At 41.9% G+C, this 14353-nt stretch overlaps 1 protein-coding gene across 1 annotated transcript in view; it reads left to right on the top strand.

Moving 5' to 3' along the window:
* The window catches only part of DNAH9 (dynein axonemal heavy chain 9), a 299550-nt gene that overhangs the window by 79075 nt on the left and 206122 nt on the right, over window positions 1–14353 (top strand). Inside the window, exons 21-26 of the mRNA XM_033846740.2 lie at window positions 1566–1696; window positions 2005–2131; window positions 9639–9791; window positions 10949–11074; window positions 13356–13595; window positions 13948–14108. Of these exons, the coding sequence (XP_033702631.1) occupies window positions 1566–1696; window positions 2005–2131; window positions 9639–9791; window positions 10949–11074; window positions 13356–13595; window positions 13948–14108 (938 nt within the window). The remainder of the gene's footprint in view (window positions 1–1565; window positions 1697–2004; window positions 2132–9638; window positions 9792–10948; window positions 11075–13355; window positions 13596–13947; window positions 14109–14353) is intronic.

Raw genomic sequence — 14353 nt, 5'->3', positions numbered from 1 at the left:
AGACTTTTGTACACATTTTAAAGGAGACATTTGACAACTTTCAATCCAACATAATAAAGAATTCATATCATTAACTTCTCAGGTTTGTGTGTAAAACATATAAATACATTTATTTTCTTTGTATTAACAATATGGTAACAAAGACAGCTCTGAAATGTAATAAATCAGTCATCATCTTACACCCTACCTAGTAAATATTTTCACTCATTATGAATATTTCCCAACTTTTTTTCACATATATACATGTTTTTACACAACTGCTCTCAGTGTAATTACAATTTTCTATTCGGCTCTTTTCATTTGAACATTTATGTCAGATATTTCCGATACTTCTATAACCTTGATACTTTTTCATTTTTAATTGGCATAAGATATCTCACTGAGGAATCGTAATTTACTTCACCTCACCCTCTTGTTTTTAAATCTTCTTGGGAGAGAGGCCCAGATCACAGAGGTCCCAGCAGACTGGAGCCAGTGGCCCGGGTTTGAGTTGCAGGACCTTAGGGAAGTTACTTAAGCTCTCAGTGTCTTGGTTTTCTCATCTGTAAATTGGGTCTAATACTAGTCCCTACTTCAAGAAGTTAAAGTAGCGCACACAGCACATACCATTATGATTGTTGTTATGTAATAATAGCCACACAAGCTCTCATCAGGTGCCAGGTGTTGGCCTAAAGGGCTTTGCACTTATTATTGTCTCAGTCATTTCAACAACACTGTGAGGGTGTGTGTGTTTGGGGGAATGATAATATCTAACTAACTTTGACATCATAGTAGCACATTTGCTGTGGAAACACTTACTTCGGTTATATAAACTTTTGCTTGGACCCAGAAAGAACATTGGATCCACCATCTCCCTGACAGGAATTATGTATTTTATGCCAACAGTTCTCAAAGTGTGGTCTGGTGACCCCTGGGGGTGGTCCCTGAGACCTTTCCAGGGGATCCTCAAGGTCAAAATTATCTTTATATTAATACTGATGGTATTTGCATTTTTAACTCGTTCTTCCATGAGCGTACAGTGGAGTTTTCCAGAGGCTACGTGATGTGATATCACAACAGACTGAATGCAGAAGCAGAGAAGAGAATCTGGCCATCTTCTAAGTTAGACATTAAAGATATTTGCCAAAAAAAAAAAAAAAACATGAAATGATGCCACTTTTTCTCTAAGTTATATTGTTTTGGAGAATATAATTACTTTGGATAAAAATATGTTATTATGTTAACATAATGGGCTTATTATTGTTATTTTTTAAATGAATTGATAAATATTTTTTAGAATTTCTCAACTTTAGCTTCTAATATAGAATATACATTGATAGATATAATATTACCTACATAAACAAAAGCTCTTTCCACTCCTCAGTAATTTTTACAAACATAAAGGGACTTCAAGACCAAAATGTTTGCAGACCACTGTTTCAAACTAAAGGCATTTCCTCCTTTGAGACTATAATCTCTGTATTAGACAACTAGGAGCAGTTTTCAAAAGCAGACTTAGTACATGAAGGTAGCTTCTTAAAGTTGAGGGGGTGGTAGTTAATTTTTTTCCACATTTTTATTTGCAGGATTCTAAAAGATTTGAAGGCATCGATATTGACTTTAAAGAGTTAGCTTATGATGTTCACAAAACTCCAAACGTAGTGGAAGCCACCAACAAATCAGGTCTTTATGAAAAGTTGGAAGATATTCAGAGCAGGTGATGGTCGGTTTGCAGCCCCTTTTGTAATGTGTTTCCTTTCCCCACTCTGTCTCTGAGATCCTTACCTTATTTAACTGCCCGAGTGAGAGAGTATGTCTGGTTGTGTACCTTGATTTGCCTGTGTGGTCGGGTAATATGGGGTATTATTAGAGGTGTTTATTGTGATGTTTGCAAATACCCATACACGTTCCATGCATACATGATTTCTGCGTGTAATCCATAGGTCACGCTTGTTTTCATTTAGGTAACATCTATGTGCCTATGGATCTAGGCAAACCTAATTAGGAAATTCTTTGTGCCCACAGACTGTACCTGTGTGAGAAGGCCCTGGCGGAGTACCTGGACACCAAAAGGCTTGCCTTCCCTAGGTTTTACTTTCTCTCCTCTTCGGACCTGTTAGACATCCTTTCCAACAGCACAGCCCCACAACAGGTAAGCTGGGGAAGTGCCTGTAGAAACATTCAGAAGGACCAGGATGCTCCACCAGGAGAGTTTCAGGTTCCCCGTTACGCCCCCTAAGGCGGTGTATGTATTTCAGACCTGTGTTGCCAGCCTCATCATACCTAACCTCAGAGCTTTCTTCATTTCCACCATTACTGCTTCTCAGGATGCCCATCCCCCCAGCCCATCAGTGGCTTTTTGTTTTTTTTAACAGCTTTATTGGAGTATAATTGCTTTACATTGTTGTGTTAGTTGCTGCTCTATAACTGAGTGAATCAGCTATACATATACAAATATCCCCATATCCCCTCCCTCTTGCATCTCCCTCCCACCCTCCCTATCCCACCCCTCTCAGTGGTCACAAATGCCGAGCTGATCTCCCTGTGCTATGTGGCTGCTTCCCACTAGCTGTCTATTTTACATTTGGTAGTGTATATATGCCTATGCCACTCTCTCACTTCATCCCAGCTTACCATTCCCCCTCCCTGTGTACTCAAGTCCATTCTCTACGTCTGCGTCTTTATTCCTGTTTTGCCCCTAGGTTCTTTAGAACCTTTTTTTTTTTTTTTAGATTCCACATTTATGCGTTAATATACGATATTTGTTTTTCTCTTTCTGACTTACTTCACTCTGTATGACAGACTCTGGGTTCATCCACCTCACTACAAATAACTCAGTTTCATTCATTTTAATGACTGAGTAGTATTCCATTGTATATATGTGCCACATCTTCTTTACCATTCATCTGCTGATGGACACTTAGGTTGCTTCCATGTCCTGCCTATTGTAAATAGAGCTGCAATGAACATTGTGGTACATGACTCTTTTTGAATTATGGTTTTCTCAGCGTATACGCCCAGTAGTGGGATTGCTGGGTCATATAGTAGTTCTATTTTTAGTTTTTTAAGGAACCTCCATACTGTTCTCCATAGTGGCTGTATCAATTTACATTCCCACCAACAGTGCAAGAGGGTTCCCTTTTCTCTACACCCTCTCCAGCATTTATTGTTCATAGATTTTTTGATGATGACCATTCTGACCAGTGTGAGGTGATACCTCATTGTAATTTTGATTTGCAATTCTCTAATGATTAGTGATGTTGAGCATCCTTTCATGTGTTTGTTGGCAATCTGTATATCTTTTTTGGAGAAATGTCTACTTAAGGTCTTCTGCCCATTTTTGGATTGGGTTGTTTTTTTTGGTATTGAGCTGCATGAGCTGCTTATATATTTTGGAGATTAATCCTTTGTCAGTTGCTTCATTGGCAAATAGTTTCTCCCATTCTGAAGGTTGTCTTTTCGTCTTGTTTATGGTTTACATAGCTGTGCAAAAGCTTTTAAGTTTCATTAGGTCCCATTTGTTTATTTTGTTTTTATTTCCCTTTCTCTAGGAGGTGGGTCAAAAAGGATCTTGCTGTGATTTATGTCACAGAGTGTTCTGCCTATGTTTTCCTCTAAGAGTTTTACAGTGTCTGGCCTTACATTTAGGTCTTTAATCCATTTTGAGTTTATTTTTCTGTATGGTGTTAGGGAGTGTTCTAATTTCATTCTTTTACATGTAGCTGTCCAGTTTTCCCAGCACCACTTATTGAAGAGGCTGTCTTTTCTCCATTGTATATCCTTGCCTCCTTTATCAAAGATAAGGTGACCATAGGTGCGTAGGTTTATCTCTGGGCTTGCTATACTGTGCCATTGACCTATATTTCTGTTTTTGTGCCACTACCATACTGTCTTGATTACTGTAACTTTGTAGTATAGTCTGAAGTCAGAGAGCCTGATTCCTCCAGCTCCATTTTTCTTTCTCAAGATTGCTTTGGGTATTCAGGGTCTTTTGTGTTTCCATACAGATTGTGAAATTTTTTGTTCTAGTTCTGTGAAAAATGCCATTGGTAATTTGATAGGGATTACATTGAATCTGTGGATTGCTTTGGATAGTATAGTCATTTTCACAATGTTGATTCTTCCAATCCAAAAACATGGTCTATTTCTCCAACTGTTTGTTTCATTTTAATTTCTTTCATCAGTCTCTTATAGTTTTCTGCATACAGGTTTTTTGTCTCCTTAGGTAGGTTTATTCCTAGGTATTTTATTCTTTTTGTTGCAATGGTAAATGAGAGTGTTTTCTTAATTTCTGTTCCAGATATTTAATCATTAGTGTATAGGAGTGCAAGAGATTTCTGTGCATTAATTTTGTATCCTGCTACTTTACCAAATTCATTGATTAGCTCTAGTAGTTTTCTGGTAGCATCTTTAGGATTCTCTATGTATAATGTCATCTGCAAACAGTGACAATTTTACTTCTTCTTTTCTGATTTGGATTCCTTTTCTTTCTTTTTCTTCTCTGATTGCTGTGGCTAAAACTTCCAAAACTATGTTGAATAATAGTGGTGAGAGTGGACAGCCTTGTCTTGTTCCTGATCTTAGAGGAAATGGTTTCAGTTTTTCACCATTGAGAATGATGTTGGCTGTGGATTTTGTCATATATGGCCTTTATTTTGTTGAGGTAGGTTCCCTCTATGCCTACTTTCTGGAGTATTTTTATCATAAATGGGTGTTGAATTTTGTCAAAAGCTTCTTCTGCATCTATTGAGATGATGATTTGGATTTTATCCTTCAATTTGTTAATATGGGTATTACATTGATTGATTTGCATTTATTGAAGAATCCTTGCCTTCCTGGAATAAACCCCACTTGATCATGGTGTATGATCCTTTAATGTGCTGCTGGATTCTCTTTGCTAGTATTTTGTTGAGGATTTTTGCATCTATGTTCATCAGTGATATTGGCCTGTAGTTTTCTTTTTTTGCAACATCTGTGTCTGGTTTTGGTATCAGGGTGATGATGGCCTCGTAGAATGGGTTTGGGAGTGTTCCTCCCTCTGCTATATTTTGGAAGAGTTTGAGAAGGATAGATGTTAGCTGTTCTCTAAATGTTTGATAGAATTCTCCTGTGAAGCCATCTGGTCTTGGGCTTTTGTTTGTTGGAAGATTTTTAATCCCAGTTTCAATTTCAGTGCTTGTGATTGGTCTGTTTATATTTTCTATGTCTTCCTGGTTCAGTCTCCGAAGGTTGTGCTTTTCTAAGAATTTGTCCATTTCTTCCAGGTTGTCCATTTTATTGGTATATAGTTGCTTGTAGTAATCTCTCATGATCCTTTGTATTTCTGCAGAGTCAGTTGTTACTTCTCCTTTTTCATTTCTAATTCTGTTGATTTGAGTCTTCTCGCTTTTCTTCTTGATGAGTCTGGCTAATGGTTTATCAATTCTTTTTATCTTCTCAAAGAACCAGCTTTTAGGTTTATTGATCTTTGCTATCATTTCCTTCATTTCTTTTTCATTTATTTCTGATCTGATCTTTATGATTTCTTTCCTTCTGCTAACTTTGGGGTCTTTTTGTTCTTCTTTCTCTAATTGCTTTAGGTCTAAGGTTAGGTTGTTTATTTGAGATTTCTCTTGTTTCTTCAGGTAGGATTATATTGCTATAAACTTCCCTCTTAGAACTGCTTTTGCTGCATCCCATAGGTGTTGGGCCATCGTGTTTTCATTGTCATTTCTTTCTAGGTATTTTTTGATTTCCTCTTTGATTTCTTCAGTGATTTCTTGGTTATTCAGTAGTGTATTGTTTAGCCTCCATGTGTTTGTATTTTTTACAGTTTTTTTCCTGTAATTGCTATCAGTCTCATAGTGTTGTGGTCGGAAAAGATACTTGATACCATTTCAATTTTCTTAAATTTACCAAGGCTTGATTTGTGACCCAAGATATGATCTATCCTGGAGAATATTCCATGAGCACTTGAGAAGAAAGTGTATTCTGTTGTTTTTGGAATGGGATGTCCTGTAAATATCAATTAAGTCCATCTTGTTTAATGAATCATTTAAAGCTTATGTTTCCTTATTTATTTTCATTTTGGATGATCAGTCCATTTGTGAAAGTGGGGTGTTAAAGTCCCCTACTATTATTGTGTTACTGTCGATTTCCCCTTTTATGGCTGTTAGCATTTGCCTTATGTATTGAAGTGCTCCTATGTTGGATGCATAAATATTTACTATTTGTATATCTTCTTCTTGGATTGATCCCTTGATCATTATGTAGTGTCCTTCTTTGTCTCTTGTAATAGTCTTTATTTTAAAGTCATTGTGTCTGATGTGAGAATTGCTACTCCAGCTTTCGATTTCCATTTTAATGGAATATCTTTTTCCATCCCCCTCACTTTCAGTCTGTATGTGTCCCCAGATCTGAAGTGGGTCTCTTGTAGACAGCATATATATGGGTCTTGTTTTTGTATCCATTCAGCAAGTCTATGTCTTTTGGTTGGAGCATTTAATTCATTCACATTTAAGATAATTATTGATATGTATGTTCCTATTACCATTTTCTTAATTGTTTTGCGTTTGTTATTGTAGATCTTTTCCTTCTCATGTGTTGCCTGCCTAGAGAAGTTCCTTTAGCATTTGTTGTAAAGCTGGTTTTGTGGTGCTGAATTCTCTTAGCTTCTGCTTGTCTGTAAAGTTTTTCATTTCTCCGTCAAACCTGAATGAGATCCTTGCTGGGTAGAGTAATCTTGGTTGTAGGTTTTTCCCTTTCATCACTTTAAATATGTCCTGCCACTCCCTTCTGGCTTGCAGAGTTTCTGCTGAAAGATCAGCTGTTAACCTTATGGGGATTCCCTTATATGTTATTTGTTGCTTTTCCCTTGCTGTTTTTAATATTTTTTCTTTGTATTTAATTTTTGATAGTTTGATTAATATGTGTCTTGGCATGTTTCTCCTTGGATTTTTCTGGTATGGGACGCTCTGTGCTTCCTGGACTTGATTGACTATTTCCTTTCCGATATTAAGGAAGTTTTCAACTATAATCTCTTCAAATATTTTCTCAGACCGTTTCTTTTTCTCTTCTTCTTCTGGGACCCCAATAATTCGAATGTTGGTGAGTTTAATGTTGTCCCAGAGGTCCCTGAGACTGTCCTCAATTCTTTTCATTCTTTTTTCTTTATTCTGCTCTGTGGTAGTTATTTCCACTATTTTATCTTCCAGATCACTTAACCGCTCTTCTGCCTCAGTTATTCTGCTATTGATTCCTTCTAGAGAATTTTTAATTTCATTTATTGTGTTGTTCATCATTGTTTGTTTGCTCTTTAGTTCTTCTAGGTCCTTGTTAAACATTTCTTGTATTTTCTCCATTCTATTTCCAAGATTTTGGATCATCTTTACTATCATTACTCTGAATTCTTTTTCAGCTAGACTGCCTATTTTCTCTTCTTTTGTTTGGTCTGGTGGGTTTTTACCTTGTTCCTTCATCTGCTGCATATTTCTCTGTCTTCTCATTTTGCTTAACTTACTGTGTTTGGGGTCTCCTTTTTGCAGGCTGCAGGTTCATAGTTCCTGTTGTCTTTGGTGTCTGCCCCCAGTGCCTAAGGTTGGTTCCGTGGGTTGTGTAGGATTTCTGGTAGAGGGGACTGGTGCCTGTGTTCTGGTGGATGAGGCTGTATCTTGTCTTTCTGGTGGGCAGGACTGCGTCCAGTCATGTGTTTTGGAGTGTCTGTGAACTTAGTATGATTTTAGGCAGCCTCTCTGCTAATGGGTGGGATTGTGTTACTGTCTTGCTAGTTGTTTGGCATGGGGTGTCCAGCACTGGAGCTTGCTGGTCGTTCAGTGGAGCTGGGTCTTAGTGTTGAGATGGAGATCTCTGGGAGAGCTCTCACCGATTGATATTACGTGGTGCTGGGAGGTCTCTGGTGGTCCACTGTTCTGAACTTGGTTCTCCCACCTCAGAGGCTCAGGCCTGCCACCTGGCTGGAGCACCAAGACCCTGTCAGCCACACGGTCAGGCATAAGCAAGGCAAGGGAGATCCTGGGCGAGGGGTCCCACCAGGTCATGTAGACTCCTGGACTCTTTGATGTCCTCTTATTCCTTTGCACTTAGTCTAGTTTCACTTGCTCGTAGGGAGCCGCATGAAAAGGCCTCTCAGCTGCTCCTTCAGACCAGAGTTCCCAAACTTTAGGCTTGATTTGTTTATTTAATTCGAGTGTCCATCCTTGACTCTGTTTCCATATGGAATGGATCTTGATCTTATATATCCTTTTCTTAATCCTCCTTGGAAACAGTGAAAAGAGAGTAATGTATCACTTCATTTCCAGCATAGAGTTCACTGTCGAAAATCAGCATTTCACACATCAGAAATCTCACCTTGCCAAAACCTTTGTGCAGTTTACCACAGAGTCCCATCAGTGGCTTTTACTCTCTAGAGTTGGGGAAGCTTTGAGGATGGCAAAATGGAAGGGGCTAAGCCTTTAACGAGAATGCCTTTGATGTGCTTCTGAAGAGAGATGCAGTAAATAGTGATCAAAAGTAATAGCTAAGATTTCCATGGAGAGAGAAGATTGGGAGTTGTATTAATGGGACATTGGGGTCGTTTATGTGAGTGAATATAAGGAACCCAAAATTTGGGGTTCTAGCCCTTGATTCTAGGCACTAATTAGCCATCTACTCTTGGGTATATCACTTCTTTGTGACAAACCTGACTCATATGTAAAATAGAAGCCTACTGTGTTACAATTTTTTAAAATATTAAAGTACCTGTCTTTGTCTGTCTGACTTATCTCACATGGCAGTATACCCTCCAGGTCCGTCCATGTTCTTGCAAATGGCAAGATTTCATTCTTCTTTATGGCTGAGTAATATTACATTGTAGATGTATACCACATCTTCTTTATCCATTCATCTGTTTTTATTTATATGTGGAATCTAAAAAACAAAACAAATGAACAAATATATAACAAACTAAAAACAGACTCACAGATACAAGGAACAAACTAGTGGTTGCCAGAGGAGGGAGGGGGTAGGGGAATGGGTGAAATAGATGAAGAGGATGAAGAGGTACAAAATACCAGTTACAGAATAAATAAGTCACAGGGGTATAATGTACAGCACAGGAAATATAGTCAGTAATATTAAAATAACTTTGTATGGTGCATTATCCATAAACATATGGAATCACTATGTTGTACATCTGAAACTGATACAATATTGTAAGTCAACTATATGTCAATAAACAAGAAAAAAGAAGTAAATTATATACATACATACATACATATGTGTGTGTGTGTGTGTGTGTGTGTGTATGTGTGTATCCTAATGGATACACTGTTGGCATTTTGAGCTGTAGACAGTGGTTCTCCAACTTGAAAGTGCATCAGAATCACCCAGAAGGCTTATTAAAATACTGATTCCTAGAGCCCATCCCCAGAGTCTCTGACTCGTAGGTCTGGCTGGGGCTGGAGAATTTGCGTTTCCAAGGATTTCTTCCCAAGTGTTGCTGCTGGTCTGAGGACCACACTTTGAGAACCGCTGCTAGAGAACAGAGAGTCTGAGTCTCAGAATGGTGAGACCCAACACTCTAGTCGTTGTCACATGGTTGTCACATGGTAGCCCTCTAAGCAATACTAATAAATAACTTCCCAGACATGCTCTCCACTCTGTTGGCATGGTTTCCTTCATAGGTTCAACGACACCTTTCCAAACTCTTTGACAATATGGCCAAGATGCAGTTCCAGGTGGACGCCAGTGAGAAACCTACCAAGATCAGTCTTGGCATGTACAGCAAGGAAGAAGAGTATGTGGCCTTCAGCGAGCCCTGTGACTGCAGTGGGCAGGTAACGTATGCCTTTCTCTCTCAGGTGTCTGCATTCAGGCATCAGCCTTTGCGACCTTGGGCCGGAATTGCTGTCAGTGCCCTGGGACTGCCAGTTCCCTTGACTTGAACCAATGTTGGAGCAGCTTCCAGTGCCCACTTCCCTCTCTCTGGGAAGGACACATGTCAATATCCATATATCTTCCTTAACCAAAGACCTGTGCAGAGAGGAATAAAATGCACATAAACAATTACCTGAGTCAAAGGGAGAAGGATTTTAAAATGATTAGCAGCACCAGGAAACTTTAACATGACAAGCCCTGGAGCACCCCACAGGGGAATGTAGGACACTGACACCTTCCCCGGGAGAACATGCCCTTTGAAATCAACCATATTCCTGAGCGGTCACTTCTCTGTACAATACACCTCTCACAGCTCTACCCTGTGGAGAGCCCACCACCGCCCTTCTCCATAAACTACCACCTCCAAATCTCCCGGGTACAATTCCAGAAACACAAAACATGAGACCATTCTCTCCTTAAACTTCCTTCCATCTTTCACCATCACCGCTAAGGATAAGCGCTACTTTGTTCACTATCCTTAATGATCCAACAAAGCATTGTCCCTGGGGTTCTAATCCAGTCCAGAGTAACACCTGGAGAAAATATCTTTTCAGAGTTCCACCTTCATCCACATGTATCTTGGAAAGCAATTCTCGTACTTGAAAATAGTCACACATTCTCAGTTTTATGAAAGGGACCTTGGGGTTTGATTCAAACCTTGGCTGTTCTTTTTGTAGACCCAGAAAGCATTTAGTTGGAAAATATAATCCTGGCCTTTGGCTTCATACTCAGCGTGGACAAGGTCACGAGAATCCACTGACTTATTTACACCCAGCTCAACCCAGATTAAGATTTCCTCATGAGAACTCTGGGCGGCAGCCCCACATCCCCTGAACCTACTTCTCCGCCCAGTGGGCTCCAGTGGGCATATCCCCCCTGTTGTTACTTGAGCCCCGTCCTGCGTTACACAAACGAACTGTCTCCCTGTGCCTTCTGGCGGCTGTTTGGGATTGTCCATCGTGCCTGGGCTCATTTTCTTCACTCCCTCAGGCTGAGTGAAGTGTATCACTGAGCACATCTTAGGAACCCAGCGTCTAACCCCGAGTTCTTCTTCCAGGTAGAAATATGGCTGAACCATGTGCTTGCTCACATGAAGGCCACCGTGAGGCACGAGATGACAGAAGGCATAACTGCCTATGAAGAGAAGCCGAGGGAGCAGTGGCTCTTTGACTACCCAGCTCAGGTATTCTCCGAAGCAGGACCTCTGTGGGCCCCCATCCTCTGCTTGCTCTCTTCCTCGATGACCTCCATCAGCCTCCTGGGGCTGCCAGACTCACTCATGCTTCAGGGTCAGGAGAGGCTGGTCTGGAAGGGGTCAGCAGGAGGGACCAGGGGAACTGTCAGCCGTGACGCAATCCAACCCCTAGCTTGGAGAATTAAGGGTCGTCCGTTTTTACTCCATTGGCTACAGTAGGGAGAAAATGTAAACAGTTCAGCTCACTGAGCCAGCCCACTTTGTGTGTGCCAAGCTGTTTGCTGAGTGCAGGAGACACCAGCCAGAGGCATGACAATGTAACCCTGCCCTGCTGGGGCTTACAGACTGGCGTGGAAGTCAGTCACCTACAAGTGGGACCTGGTGTGACAATAAAGGAGGCTCAGGGTCCTCTGGGAGCCTGTAGCTGGTTAGCGGGGTCTGGGGATCACCCTCCTGAGGATATGATGCCTAAGCTGAGGTTTGAAACACGTGAAAGATGGAGGGAAAGATCAACAAAGCATGGGTAAGCGTACAGGCAAAGGCTCAGAAGCAAGGGAGAGTGCAATGTGTTTGCAGCCTGAGTGTGGTGGAAGCAGGAGTTAGGGGAAGAGGGAACAAGAGGTGGCAGGTGGGTCTGGAGAGGAAACTGGAAGACCGCACTCACAGACCACGCTTGGGAGTCTCGTCTCATTCCAGGATATCTGAATCCTTCACCGGGCTCTCAGGAGGGTAACAAGAGAAAGAGGAGAGTTAATGAGGCTATTTTTAATGACTCTGGCTGCAATACACCACTCCTCCCTCCCCTGTTAATGGCTAGTATTAGTGTTGGTTTGGTTTATTTGGGGTTACAGATATTTGGTGGTAACTGAAGCCCAAGGAGTAGATAAGATTGCCCTGGAAAATATGCAGACTGAGATGAGGGTGCGGAACAAACTCTTGAGCATCATTCAAAGGCTGTGTAGGCAAGGAGAAGCCAGTAGAGCAGAATGAGAAACAGCCTTTTCTGATGGAAGGAACACCAAGGAATGGTAGTCATGGAAACCAAAAGAGGGAGTGTTGATAGCGGATAAGAGGTCAGTTACACCACACACATCTAAGAGATCAAGCAAAATGAAGAGGCTAACGTACGTCCATGGACTTGGTGAGGCCATTTCAGTGGAGTGGTAGAGAAGAGACCACACTGCAGGAGGTTGAGAAGTGAGAAAAAGGTGGGAAAATGTTGACAGCGAGTGTAGACAGAGAAGAGAAATAAGCCAGTGCTGCAGAAGGAAAAGGTATTGTTTTAACAGTATAACTGGCACATCACGTTCAAACCATCCCAACAAGATCACACAGCAGGAGGAACTTCTTTAACAAAAACCAATATGTCTAAATCCAAAGGCAAAAACCAATAAATTAGGGAATGGTACTTGTTACTACAACGGGATTCTCTACTTCACAAAGGGAATAATTCCCACCAGGATTCCTTGTTTACTTGAATCAGCATTTTGTGGCAGGAGAATGTGTTGCCTCCGCTATTGTGACAGACATCATCTAGAGCAGTGTCTCCCGAGCCAAGTGGGACCACATCTCCACCACGGATAATCAAAATCATGCGTTTTCCTTATTAAGTTTCTCAGCAAAGAAATGTGCATTTAAATCGGTTTTTTTCATTTATTTATTTTGAATCTCTGAAGACTACAAATCATATCGACCATGTTGAATTTCAGTGGAATTCGCCCTGACCTTCAAGAGTAGGCCTTTCAAAGTTATAGTTTTAAAGAGATACAAAAAAATATAGTGAAAGTATTACGGGCAAGAAAAACTATGCCACACATGATCAGCAATGGCTCACTAAACTAGAATACTCCAACCATGAGAGGTTCCGGAAGAACAGAGCAAAGACTGAGTATCGTTGAGATGTTCAATCAACACTTTGTTATCCTCCCAGGCACGGGAAAGACGCTGTGGCCTGAGGAGCAAAAGCAGAAAGATCAGTGTACCAATTTCTAAAAGCCACTGACATTGACCAGCATGAGCCTTCGGTTGTTCTCAACCAAATGGCATGTTTTTCAAGAGCAGAAAGCACTTTCCTCACTTGTGTTGTGCCCACTTCACACCTCCAAGGCCTTAGAGGCATATGCTCAATGAGACAGTGCTGGTGGAGGAGGGAGGGAAGGGGTGTCCGTCCCCCACACAATGGCATTCTCAGCCCATGCTGTGTGGGGACTGGGCTGGTTTGGGAGACAGTCCTGGTAATGGCTTTACTAAGTGACTCTTGGTGCCACAGGTGGCCCTGACCTGCACTCAGATCTGGTGGACCACAGAGGTGGGCATGGCGTTTGCCAGGCTGGAGGAAGGCTACGAGAGTGCCATGAAGGACTATTACAAGAAACAAGTGGCCCAGCTCAAAACCCTCATCACCATGCTGATCGGCACGCTCTCCACGGGAGACCGGCAGAAGGTCATGACCATATGCACCATCGATGTCCATGCCCGGGATGTGGTGGCCAAGATGATTGCTCAGAAGGTGAGTTCCAGACTCACAGGAGCGTCGCTCTTTCTGGGCACCTACACCGTGAATATTGAGGTTAGGGAGAAGCTCACATATGGCTAAAACACAGGGGCTGCAAACTCTGCACCAGCCAGGGAACTGGGAGAGGATCACAGTGGCTGCTCGTGCCTTTAAAACCCCAGCAAAACAGCGTCATCTGAGCGGCTCATGCTTCCTGTGCTGTGGTGGGCAGCATACTGCTCTCCTGACCGGTACACAACACCCAACACCCAGGTCATCCAGACCCCTGTGAATCCTGTGGCCACGAGGCCGCCTGCTACCTATTGCACCCTGTGATTCACCCACCTCCTCTGCCTGCCCTCTCTAGGTGGACAATGCCCAGGCTTTCCTCTGGCTGTCCCAGCTGCGGCATCGCTGGGATGACGAGGCCAAACACTGCTTTGCCAACATCTGTGATGCTCAGTTTCTATACTCCTATGAGTACCTGGGAAATACACCTCGCCTGGTGATCACGCCTTTGACAGACAGGTGAGCACTGGAGTCAGCCACTGACAGAGAACCCTCCTGCTGTTTGGCTCACACCATCCAATGACCACCCAGTGTCACTTGCCCACAGAGCTGCAGGGGGAGGGCCAGATGCAACCCAACAGAGGTAAAATAAAACTGAAAGGGTGTAGGACAGAGCCCGTATCAGAGCAAACCCAGGAGCAAATCGACGAGCCAGACTTTTTGAGGCATGACTAGGCAGTCCTACACACCTGGATTCTCATTCC

The sequence above is a fragment of the Tursiops truncatus genome, chromosome 20, assembly GCF_011762595.2.
Source record: "Tursiops truncatus isolate mTurTru1 chromosome 20, mTurTru1.mat.Y, whole genome shotgun sequence".
Lineage (NCBI taxonomy): Eukaryota > Metazoa > Chordata > Mammalia > Artiodactyla > Delphinidae > Tursiops > Tursiops truncatus.
Note: the sequence above shows the minus strand (reverse complement) of the source record. Positions and strands in the feature narration are given on the sequence as shown.